General features: G+C 35.8%; 1 protein-coding gene across 1 annotated transcript in view; it reads left to right on the top strand.

Annotated features, from left to right (window-relative positions):
• Window positions 1–9301, top strand: part of LOC102898088 (zinc finger protein 14) — a 20781-nt gene extending 11480 nt beyond the window's left edge. The window contains exons 2-4 of the mRNA XM_015589233.2: window positions 6013–6139; window positions 6333–6393; window positions 6786–9301. Of these exons, the coding sequence (XP_015444719.1) occupies window positions 6013–6139; window positions 6333–6393; window positions 6786–8178 (1581 nt within the window). The 3' untranslated portion in view covers window positions 8179–9301. The remainder of the gene's footprint in view (window positions 1–6012; window positions 6140–6332; window positions 6394–6785) is intronic.
• The last annotated feature ends 4135 nt before the right edge of the window (window positions 9302–13436 follow it).

The raw sequence follows: 13436 nt of genomic DNA, 5'->3' as shown, positions 1-13436 counted from the left end.
AGTCATGTGAACCAGAACCCCCTCCTATCTGATCCCTTCCATATCTGATCGGTTCCTTCTCCTGCACCCTCAGGTGACATCTGAGCACCCTGGCCTGTCTGCAGTCGGAATCCTGTCAGTCGGTTTAGCAGGAACCCCTAACCCTGATTTTCTCTCAGTAATTTTTCCATCCACTGACGCCCACCCTGCTCTCTGGCCATGATCCCCACTTGCCCTTGCTGTGCTCAGAGTGGGACCCGATCCCATTTCTCCCCTCTGTGAAGTCCCACCTCAATAGTCTCTGTATCTATAGCAATGGTTCTGAATGAAATCTGCCTTTCCATCTTTCACAAATGTCGTTCAATATTTTTTTCTGCAACACCCCCAGCCACAGTAAAATCCTAGGCCATCCTTTTTTTTTTTTTTACGCTCTCAAGCCATATGAGAATCGCTTGAGGGGCCTGCCCTGCCCTGCCCTGAGACCTCAATTACTTGAATCATAGGCCTTTTCCCACCTTCTCTGTCTGTGTGGACAACGTTGCAGTTGACCGTAACAGTTGGCTCTGCGAGCAGCATGTCCCGATGTGACCACCGCGTGGGTCTGTCTTCTCTCACTTTGACCTGCTCTCCTGCTCTGCTGCGGGGTGGCAGCCGCACTATGGGCTGCTGGGTGATGGGGAGCTGGGGCTGTGAGCTGTGCTGCCCCATGTGGCAGCGCTGACCCTGCCAAACCCCAGTTCTGTGTGCAGTGGCCAGAGAGCGCAGTTTCGAGAATTCCTAGGCATTTGGGAACAGGCGTGTGCGGCGGGGCCCTCCTACAGATGGTCCTGGTTGGATGTCTTTGCCGGGTATAATCTGTGTTAGAGTGAAGCTGTGACAGAGGCAGAGTTCTCCTTGATATAGGATGGGCCTTGGTGTGGTACTAGGCCAATTATTCCCTGTGAATTGGGTGACACCATCATATGGTTACTTTGTCAAGAGGAGCCTTTTTTCCCGGTTTTCTTTTTTTTGGTTTTAAATTTATTTATTTTTGTTAAAATATAATTAACGTACAATATTATATTAGTTTTAGGTGTACAACATTGTGATTTAACACAAATGATTTATGATGTGATCAACAAATAAATCATTAACCATCTGTGACCGTTCAGTTACTATATATTATTGACTGTGAAAACACCAATGCTGTTCATTACATCCTTGTGACCTGTTATTATGTAACTAGAAGTCTGTACCTCTTATTCCTCTTTATCTTTTTCACCCCTCCTCCACCGTTGTCTCCCCTTTTCTCTGGCAACCATCAATTTGTTCTCTGTATTTGTGAAGCTGTTTCAGTTTTGTTTTGTTTGTTGATTGGCTTTATTTATATTCCACAAGTAAGTAAACTCTTACAGTATTTGTCTTTGTCTGACTTATTCACTTAGCAAAACACTTTCTAGGTCCATCCTTGCCTTATGGTTATAATAACTATTCTCCTTAAATATCCCTTGCTGAGCAAGAAATCTCCTAAACAATAATTCATAAATTAAAATGAAACTAAATTAAAAATCTGTGCCACTTCCAAATGGGCTGCATAAATAGGACTATATGGTTTTGACCCCTTAGTAAAATTAGATAATATGATCCAGTGTAAATTAAACGGGACCTTCAAGGATTAGAAACTGTTATGAGACCCTTTGTAGGAAGAAGTGATTATCCTCAGTTATCCTTCGAACAGCTGAATTTGGCCTGTACTTAAACCTGGAAAGAATGAACAACACCTCACAGTGGACAACCACGACCTTGGTGACACCAAATAAGCCTCTGTACCCAATCATATGGAATTTACTGCCTCCATCCACTCAGCAACTGGTACACATTCTGCCATCACAGGTTTGGTCAAGTCTGGTCTGTTCAGTGCCTTTGTCAACAGCCTCTCAGCTGCAGTTGGCCTTCACCTCTGAAGGGACCTCAACGCCATTGCCACCACACACAGTCTCTGGAGGCAGAATCTGAGCTGCGTTTACCTTGCTTCAAGAGAGCAGATGTGACATGAGATTCATGACATTCTCCTTTGGAGACATTCTTTTGACATATCTGAAAAAAGAGGTTCACAAAAGGTGGATGGTCCGTTGCCTGAAACACATGAGAACCTGACGCCTTGGTTACTTAAAAAAAATATTTTAATAAATACAATTCCACAACCTTCCTGAAACCACAGAGAAATAGCCATGGTCTCTCTCAGCAACCATATTATTGTATAGATTCTTTGTGTTTGGGAGGCAACATATTCTTTGTTTACAAAATATACTTGAGCCCATTTGTGCTGTTTCATGCAAACTGCCCACCTTCAAGGGGCACCCCTTCCATCAAAGGCTCTAGGCTATTTAAATTCCCATATAACTGGCTCAACTGGTAGTGTCCTCAGAGACCCCTTCACCATAGAAGCTTCAGTGACCACCTTTCAGACTTCCTGGAGTGACCTATAATGGCCTTAGACTTAATTTCTGTATAGTTCTTTTCTTAGTTATTTTGACTAGCTGTTTATCAATTTTATTAATTTTCTCAGGGAACCTGCTTTTATCGTTTTAATTTTCTATATTGATTTTGCACAATTACCTTGATTTCTTTTCTAATTTATGGTATTTTAAAATTCTGCATACTCTGGGTTTAATTAGCTCTGTTTATTATTTCATAATTGGATGCTTACATTAATGATTATAGACCTTTCATTTATCTACTGTATTTGTTCAATGGCATCAATTACTTCTTGGGCATTGCTGTCATTGCAACCCACAACCTTTGATAAATTGTATTTTTATTTCATGTAGTTCAGAATAATTTTTTATTTTTCTTGAGAGTCCTTTGATTCTGTGTGTTATTTAGAAGTGTGTTGTTGCCTATTTGCATATTTGGGGTTTTTCCTTTTATTGTCCTGTTATTAATTTCTACATTAATGGTTATATGACATGAGAACATACTTTGTATGATTTCTGATCTTTCAAATTTGTTAAGATGTATTTTGTGTCCTAGAATGTGTTCTGTGTTAGTGAAGTTCCATGCGAATTTGAAAATAGTGTGAATTCTGCCCCGTGGCATGAACTGTCTCATAAATTACAATTAAATCCAGTTGTTACAGGCACTGTTGAATTCATATCTGTCCTTGGTGATTTTCTACCTGCTAGAATTTATAATTTGTGATAAGGAGTGCTGAGGTTGACAATGATAGTAATGGAGTCCTCCATTTCTCCTTCTGTTCTGTCAGTTTTAACCTCATGTATTCGGCTCCTCTGTCATGGTGCACATACACATGAAGGATTGCTATGCCTTCTTGGAGAAAGAACCTCTAATTTATTGATATTTTAAATTTAAATCTATATTATTTTAACCAAACTCATCGGGTATATTAATTATAAGGAATACAAAAGATATTTTATCTTTTTATTCCTTTTCTAATTTACTACCTTTATTATTTACACTATTTAATGAATTTTTTATCATTTCTTTCAAAGTAGGTGTACTCGTGACCAATTCCCTCAGTTTTTGTCACTGAAATTAATTATTTTCCTTTATTTTTGAAGGATAATTTTGTTTGACACAGAATTCTGGGAAAGGATTTTTTTCTTTCAAAACTTTGTTACTTCACTCTCATCTTGCTTGCATGGTTTCAGAAAAGAAATTTGATTTAATTCTTATCTTTGTTTCTCTATAACTAAGGTGCTTTTACCCTCTCTGGCTTTTTTCAATATATTATCTTTGTCTTTGATTTTTGTCTGGTTTGAATGTGAGATATTTGGTCACCATATTTAGTGTCATATGAGCTTCCTGGACTGACAGTTTGCCATCTATTGTTGATTTTAGGAAAATCTCAGTGATTGCTATTTCTGATTTTTTCTGTCCCCACCCCCCTTTCAGGTATTCCCATCATGTGTATTTAAACCTGTTTAAAAAAGGTTGTCCTAGGGTTCATAGATAGTATGTTCTGTCTATTTTTTTTTTTTTGGTGTTTGCATTAAACTTTGCTGAAATAGAATTTTATTTATTTATTTTTTTGAGTGCAGGCCATGTATAGAACAGATTATATGTGGCATTTTTTCAAATGCTGTGTCCATTTTCTCTTTGCCAGTTTTGGAGACTGAGTTGTCCTGTGACCTAAATGCTCTGATTGATCTAAGAAGATAAGTTTATTTCAAGCTTTTTTTTGCTTTTCTTCTAGTGAGGTTGGGAATGACAGCCTCTGAGTTTCTTAAATACCGGACCAGAAACCAGCAGTCTCCCAGTCTAATTCTTGATAATTGATGGCTGACAGCTTTGGAGCCTCATCCCTTCTCTTTCCCCCTATGCCCCACATCTGGACAAGGTGATAAGAAAGCCTTAGTGCTCCCTCCTTTGGGGCAGCAGAGATTGAATCCACACAAGTTCCTGCCCTTGTGTTTGAACTCACCCTAGCCCACCCCTAACCCTAATAAAAAAAAAACAAGTCCATGCATTTTCTCTCTCTCTAAAGCTATTTCATGCCTGCCTGAGAAGTCTGCCTTATTCTCCTCCCAGACACAATTGTAGAAGCAATAACCCCTTTCGTACCTGTTGGCTATGTGTGGTGTCATCAGCTGAAGGATTCCCATGCTCAGAGGTTGAGTGATCATGCTCCCTTACTCCCTGAGAGAGTTTGGAAATGACAGAAGAAGGGAAGGAAGCCTCTAGGGCGACTGGTCAGGAAACGCTTCCTCCTTGTTGGGGAATGGAGATATTATGTTCCTTCACAGGAAAGCATTGCTGACACCTTTAGTTATTTTATAATCATGGCAAATGCGCCATCAAACCATTGTGGATGTCAGTAAACTCTCTTGCAATCTGAAGCTTTTGACCTGTTCTTCGGTGTCAAATATTATCATTATGCTGGAAGGCACACTTCTGGCATATTATTATCTCGTGTGTGTGCCCATAGGTGCCAAAAATTGGCTGGAAGTGGTCCTGAGGCACAGGAATATAGGGATTTCGTGGTCTAAGTTGTCATGCCTTCTTGTTTGTATCTGAGCTCTAAGTTCCAAATAACTTTCTAGACCATAAAATCATACAGAGAGAGGAAGGAATAACTGAGTCTGTGTTAAATATTACACAAGGTAAAAGCAGTGCTTCCCAACAAGAATATTCTCATTCAGTCAGCTGTCTCTGATTACAGGCATACCTTGGAGATATTGTGGGTTTGGTTCCAGACCATTGCAATAAAACCAATGATTCAATAACCAAACCTACGAATTTTTTGGCTTCCCAGTGTATAAAGAAGTTTTATTTACATGATAATTAGTCTTATTATGTTTGCAATACCATATGTCTATAAGATCAGTGTACATGCCTTAATTAAAAATACTTTATTGCTAAAAAATGTTAACCACCTTCTGAGCCTTCAGTGAGTCATAATCTTATTGCTGGTGGAGGGTCTTGTCTCGATATTGATGAAAATGCTATTATATCTGCCAAGTACAAGAAAGAGAAGCTCAATAAAATGAGGTATACACACTTTTAATTGTCTGGAGGACTTTAGGATGATATAGTCAGTTATGCTTTGTTAAATGTTGGATTTCCACAGGCCTTCTGGAGTCTTCATTTTTGGCGATGGGAGTAGAAGAAAAAGCTTCTAGTTCTTCACTATGTTTTTATTCTTTGAAACCTCATGCAGATGTGACCTTCTGTTTCATGGAGTGCTATAAATGGGTAATAAGAAGGGACATTAAAGAATTTTTTCACAAGGAATCGATGGTTTTAAAACAATATTTGTTTCATTTGTGTAGTGTTTCTGTCATTTTCTAGCATGTTCTGAACCCTGCCATTAGAGAAAAATATAATATAACGTGATCACAGTAAAAATGTGTTAATAATTTCCATGTGTTTATGATGGTGTTTATTATATAAGGAAGTAAGTGTGGCTAGAGAGTAAGTTATCTCATGGTATATATGTTTGGCGATGACAGAATTATATGTAACCTTCCTATAAATGGAGTATATGTGGCCAGTGCTGTCGGTCCCACAAATCACATATTTGGGGCATTTCAGGACTCTGTGGCCTTTGAGGATGTGGCTGTGACCTTCACCCTGGAGGAGTGGTCTTTACTGGACTCTTCCCAGAAGAAACTCTACAGAGATGTGATGCGGGAAACCTTCAGGAACCTGACTTCAATAGGTAAGGATGTGCAAGTTACCTTCACTTCTTCTATTAGAGGACAAGTACTTTTTACCCTTCAAAGTGTAATGTGGGAAGGGAGAACATTCATAAATAAACTGGGCATGTTCATACCTCATCATAGAACTAGAATCTAATAATTTTTCTATAATTTCTAATACTTTGAAATGATTTTTCTGGGTCTGCATTATAGGTAAAAAATGGGAAGATTATGATGTTGAAGATCAGTGCAAAAACCAAGGGAGAAAACGAAGGTGAGTCACACTCACAATGGAAAGCAATATCTCACTTGAAAATCCGGGTATGCTACAAAATTTGAAAAAGAAGCAAATAGAACAACACTTGCTTCAAATTAATTAATTTTTCATCAAATAACTTTCTTATATATGGCATAAATGTTCAGTGTTTGCAAACTAGTTCACATGAAAACAGCATGAATAAATGCTATATATGAATGTCATTGTTTTGAAAATAGCAAGGCTGAAGTTGTCTTTCAGAGCTTTTAGTGTATTCATTTTCAACCCATATATATAAGGCAGAAAATCTACACTTTTGCTATAAATCACAAAAATTTACTTTAAATATTCTCTAATAAATATAAAATCACTAATAAATTATTAATAATGTGCTTCTTGTTTTTTTACAGAAGTCATATGGTAGATAGAATCTGTGAAAGGGAAAAGGATAGTCAATGTGGAGAAAACTTCAGCCTTATTCCAAACCTCAATCTGAAGAAAACTCTTTCTGGAGTAAAACCATGGGAATCCAGTGCATGTGGAAAAGTCTTCGTACAGTATTCATCTCATAATAGGCACACCAGATGTGACACGGGACATAAACCCTCTGAGTATCAGAAATATGGAGAGAAGCCATATAAATGTAATATATGTGGGAAAGCCTTCAGTTATCTTCAATGTTTTAAAAAACATGAAAGAATTCACAATAGAGAAGAAATCTATAAATGTGAGGAATACAAAAAAGGTTTTATGTGGCTCAAAACTCTTCAAAGACACATGATAACGTATACTGTAGATGCTCCTTATCGACATAAGGTGTGTGGGAAAACCTTTAGTTCTTCAACTTCACTTCAAATATGTGAAAGAACCCACACTGGAGAGAAGCCCTATCATTGTAAACACTGTGGAAAAGCCTTCAGATGTTATAAAAGTTTTCAAAGACATGAAAGAAACCATACTGAAGAGAAACCCTATCAATGTAAAAAATGTAGTAAAGCATTCAGGTATCCCAGTTATCTTCGTATACATGAAAGAACTCATACGGAAGAAAAACCCTATAAATGTAAGGAATGTGGAAAAAGCTTCAGATCATATAGTTCCTTACAACCACATGAAAGGACTCACACAGGAGAGAAACCATATGAATGTAAGGAATGTGGAAAAAGCTTTAGTAATTATAGATCCTTACAAATACACGAAAGGTCTCACACTGGAGAGAAACCTTATGTATGTAAACATTGTGGTAAGGCATTCAGTGCTCCCAATTATCTTCGAAAACATGAAAGAACTCATATTGCAGAAAAATCTTATGAATGTAAGGAATGTGGAAAAGCCTTTAGATTTTCCAATTCCTTACAAACACATGAAAGAACCCACACAGGAGAGAAACCCTATGAATGTAAGGAATGTGGGAAAGCCTTCAGATCTTCTGGTAACTTACAAACACATGAAAGAACTCACACAGGAGAGAAACCCTATGAATGTAAAGAATGCAGAAAATCTTTCAGATATTCTAGTTCCTTACAAATGCATGAAAGGATTCACAAAGGAGAGGAACCCTATGAATGTAAAAAATGTAGTAAAAAGTTCAAGTATCCTAGTAATCTTCGAATACACGAAAGAACTCACATTGCAGAGAAACCCTATGAATGTAAGGAATGTGGAAAAGCTTTCAGATCTTACAGTTCCTTACAAACCCATGAAAGGACTCACACAGGAGAGAAACCCTATGAGTGTAAACATTGTGGTAAAGCCTTTATTTCTCGAAAATCTCTTCAGAGACACATGAAAATGCATACTTGAAATACACCCTATCAATGTAAGGTGTGTGCAAGCATTCACTTACCTCAGTTTATATGAAAGGCATAAAAGAACTCACATTGGAGAGAAATCCTATGAATGAACACAATGTGGTAAAGCCTAGGCAGAGCACAGTTCCTTATAATGACATGAAGTACTCATACTGGAAAAATTCCTGTGAATGTAAGGTATGTGGAAAAGCCTTCATTTATAAGAACATCCTTCAAAATCACAAGATGAGAGTGCACACAGTAGAGAAACCAAATAAATGTAAAGAATGAGGGAAAGCCTTCAGTCATCCCCCTTCTGAAGTTGTGAAAGTATTCACTGAACCACAGCTCTTGAATGTAAATAGTATGGGGAAGCCTTCAATTGTCCCATTTCCTTATGTGTAAAATTCCCACTAAAAAGAAGTGAAAATGTAAATAACATGAGAAGGGATTGATGGAAATTAATTTATGTATAATTTTCTAGAAAATTTTAACAATAAAGTGTTTATATTAAAATTTCTACCACAGTAGACCCTTGAACAACACTGGGGTGAGGGGCATCAACCGCTTGCACCATCAAAAATCCACCTATAACTTAATCTGGTCCTCTGCATGCACAAATACCCAATTTTGTATGTGATTTTAATCTGAGTATAAGTGGAACTGTGCAGTTCAAACATATTGTTCAAGGGTCAACTGTAATTACTTTCAGAAACATTGAGGTGAGATAATTCTGTGAGTTGTCATTCAACAATAGCACATAATATTAATAGGTAGTGATTTTTCATTAAATCAGTTAACATTATTTCTATATTTTGAAGGATGTTAGATCCTGGGTTAAGTTAATTGTATTTCTGCCATGCAATTAAGTTTAATTTTCTATGATGTTTATTTTGTGTGTGTGTTAAAGGGCCATTGAAAAATGACAGTTTGGTATAATTTGGGATTTTCCTATAGACCTCATGACAGTTCTTGCATATTCTTAGTTTATTATATATATTGCCCCTTTCTTACTTAATAAGTTCCTTTTGAGGGTGATGGGTATGAGTCTTTTCCCATTTTCCATTCTTATAAACAGTTGGGGTAAATTTTTATGTGTGTCAAGTTTACAAAAGAATAAAGTTTCATGTGAGTTATTTTCATATTTGATCTTTTTTTTTCTTTTGACTGGCATTTGGCAAATAAATTTTAATTTCAGAAGAGAGACCTGTGATAGGACAAAATATCTAGAGTTGTAGATATCCCTCCTTTTGGTAATGTTATGAACTAGATTTTCCAGAATTCATTTTTCTCTGTGGTTCCATATTAGAATTTACCCATAGCCTCACTTGCATGAGATTTGGAAGGCAGAAGTGAAGAAGGCATTAGGCAGATATTGGAGCCATCATACAGAGGGAGAAAGAAACAAAGGGGCTTCAAGGACACCATTTTCCAGCTGACTTTTTTGAATTCTTTACTTTTCAATTAAGTGTATGTTTAATACAACATACACTGGTTGATTTCCATTTTCTTAGAGGTATAGTTTTTCACTGATGTCTTCACAAGACCCACATCAAAATTCGGCTCTCTTGTGTCCACCAGGAAACTATTTCAGTTCTTCATACTTGTGAACATTCTCTGAATCCTCTCTTTTCTAGATTATATCAGTAAAAGGTCTAACTTGTATAGGAAACACCTTATGCTGTTAACAGTGCAGTGAGCATGTTTTCCTGATTGACCATGATATCTACAATGGGGCCATCAACAAAAAGGACCATAGGTGTTTGTTTCTCTGCTGCATGTGCAGAGGCTGCCTTGACCCAGTCCTTCCATGAGAGAATAAGCATCTTCCTCCTTTCAGGAAGACTGGGTGTTTCCTGTTATTTGTAGCTGAATGTAATCCCTCAATATACTTTCAGTAGTGTTTGATTGTATGTGATTAAAAGTATATGCATTAAAAAAATAGTATTTGCTTTTTTGGTTAAATGAACACTTCTGTAGTTGTTTCATACAAATATTTAATTGACTGTTCAATCCATAAAATGCTAACAAATACTGTATTAGAGGGTGTGATTCCTATTTAAGAAAGCAAGGCCTTTTTCTGTGCTAAATGCTGTGAGGAGGTAAACTTTATTCTGTCATTACCAATCATAATATTGGGTTTCTAGAAGGTAAAAACAATATAGTGGAGCTAACCTGAATTTGTAAGAAGCTCTGGTCAGTAATATTAGTATGAAAAGGGGAATATTGGCCATTGTTATGATTTGGAACTATATTCTTTACCATTTTTAGACATGTCCTTATAAAATAGCATTATAAATGTCTTGGGACATTATGGTCACTGCACGGTGTGTGACATTTTTCTATTCAGTAAGATAAGACTTGGCCTTGCAAAAATTGTAGGCCAGATACTAGCTTTCTGCAACAGCTTTTGTTTTTTCTTACTTACTATCTAACAGTGATGTATGTTTGCAGTATATTAGATACCATTTAGCATAAAACACCTCAATTAAAAAATATAAATTCATTTAATATACTACATAATATACTTAATTAATATCTCTTTTGTGACTCAACTGAGACCTGTGTTTTTAAGTTAATTGTAAGAGAACACAAACCTAGGCGCCTCAGTGAGTGACAATGTCATAATGTTCCCTTGAATTTCTACCATGCAGTATATCTTACACACTTTAAGGAACTGTATGGGTGTGGAAGTAAGTAGACCACAGCAACATAGAAAGTCCTGTGTTCCTGTGATTAACAATAAAGTTTCCCCTTAAAGATACAGATACCATTTATTTTCATTTTTACACTTGATGAAATTTTGTTATAGATTGTCACCACAGATTTAAGAAGCAAACCATGATCTAAATATATGCTATGTACAGCACACTCTAGATTCAAAGATACAAATAGGTTGAAAAAAAAAAAAGCATGGTGAAGATATACCTATGAACAGCACTATAAGATAGATAGAGAGGTGATACAATTATCTGGCAAAATAGACTTGAAAACAAAAATATTAGTAAAGATATTGAGGGACATTATATTATGTTTAAATGGTCAAAGTTTATGGCTTGCATCTAAAGCAAAACATAGAAAAGTGTTTGTAACCATTAATGACTATACTAGAAAAGAAGAAAAATCTCAAATCTATAACTTTATATTTCAACTAAACAGACTTGAAACAATGAGGTACCAAATCCAAAGCAAGGAGAAAAGGAAATAATAAAAATTGAGCAGAAATTCATGAAATGAGGAATGGAAAATCAATGAATCCAGAAATGGGTTCTATGATAAGATTGACAAAATTGACAAATTTTGGTCTACAGAAAAGGAAAGATGATTCAAATTCATATAATCCAAAAGAAAGAGGGCTATAGCTGCTGAAATTATAGAAATGAAAAGGATCATAAAGGAATTCAATGGACAATTGCATGGCAATAAATTAGGTAACTAAGATGAAATGGAAGAATTTTTAGAAAGACCAAAATTACTGAAACTAACTCATGAAAGATGGAAAATATGAATAGAACTCTAACAAGTGGAGTGATTGACTTCATAAACAAACAAACAAACAAACAAAAAACACTCTAAGCAAGCTTAGGCTTACTTGACTGACTTAATTGACAAAAATCTAGTATTGTTTTATGATTAAAACACTCAGCATACCAGGAATAGAAGGAAAAATTTTAACCTCATGATAGAGGAACATCTATGGAAAATCCACGGATAATATTATATTATTGGTGAAAGACTGGAATGCTTTTCCCTGATGTGAAGATATGGAACCAAAGAAGGATGTCTGCTCTTGTCACTTCTATTCTAGAGTGTAATGGAAAGTTTAGCCAGAACCATGGGAAAAAACAGGGAGTGGGAGATGAAATGCATGCAGATAAGTTAGGAAGATGTAAAATTATCTCTATTTCCAGATGAAGTATCTTGTTTTCTTAATAAGTCCCCCCAAGATATGGCATATTGGCCTATTGATTATTTTGATTTAAGGTGCTTGAGATACAGCTACTGCCAGAAGGGCCTTCGGACCCTCCTTTGTCCCTTTGACAGCAGGAGATGAATCTCCCATGTGAAAGGTGCCCTCCTTGCACCAGGAGAGTAGACAGCATCCTTATCATCAGAGACAGAAAATTTAGCACTGAGAAGGCTGTATAAAAAAACCTTATTTCTTCATCATTTGGTAGCCTTTCCCCCTCTGCCTTGTCAAAGTTATTGCTTCTTTGTCCAAAAGGTATAAAGGCTTCCTGTTCTGGTCATTTTTTAAATTTTTTTGAGTCTCATTGTTTTATGGGGCTCCCATACATAGGAAAGTTTTTCTTTTGTTATTCTGTCCTACATCACTTTAGTTTTTAGATTAGCTGTAGAAAGGAAGAAAGAAATAATTTTGTCCCTATACTTGCACATAGAAAACTCTAAGGAGTCCACAAAAGAGTGAAAACTGATAATTGAGTTCTGCAATGTAGAAAACAAGATTAAAATATAAAAATAGATTGTATTTCTACATATTTGCAATGAACAATCTGATAATGCAATAAAAAGACAAATGCATTTACAAAAGCATCAAAGGAAAAATACTTAGGAAAAAATTTACTAATAAAAGTACAAAACAAACACTATGAAAACAATAAACATCATTAAAAAACTAGTAAAGTTATAACTGAATTGGAAACACCCCACTTTCATGGATCAAAAGACTTAATTTTGTTGAAATGTCACTGTTCTGCAAAATGATCTGGAGAGTCAGAATACCAGCTGATTTCTTTACAGAAATTGGCAAGTTGGTTTATAAACTTGTATGGAATTGCACAGAATCAGAATAGCCAAACCATTCTTTAAAAAAACACACATTAGTTGGACTAACATACCCTAATTTCAAAACTTTGTATGAAGAAATAGTAATCAAGATAGTGTGGTACTGACACAATGATAGACATACAGATCTATGGAAGAGATTAAGATCTGAGAAATAAACTCGCACATCTATGGTCAATTGATTTTTTTAAGTGCCAAGAATAAAGAAAAAAAATTTCTCGTATAAATTGGTGCTGAGCCAAGTAGATAACCATATGGAAAAAAAAGTCGTGTACTTATATCACATCACATACAATAATTTACACTGAACATAAGAGAAAAAATATAACACACTTAGAAACAACCTAGGAAAATTTTCCTGACCTTGGATTTGACAAAGAATTGTTAGATATAACATTAAGAATAAAATCAGAAAAAAAGATAATTTGGTCTTCATTACATTAATGAAACAAATGAAATGAAATA

Source organism: Pteropus alecto, unplaced genomic scaffold (assembly GCF_000325575.1).
Source record: "Pteropus alecto unplaced genomic scaffold, ASM32557v1 scaffold304, whole genome shotgun sequence".
Classification (NCBI taxonomy): Eukaryota; Metazoa; Chordata; class Mammalia; order Chiroptera; family Pteropodidae; genus Pteropus; species Pteropus alecto.
This window is presented reverse-complemented; position numbering and strand designations above follow the sequence as displayed.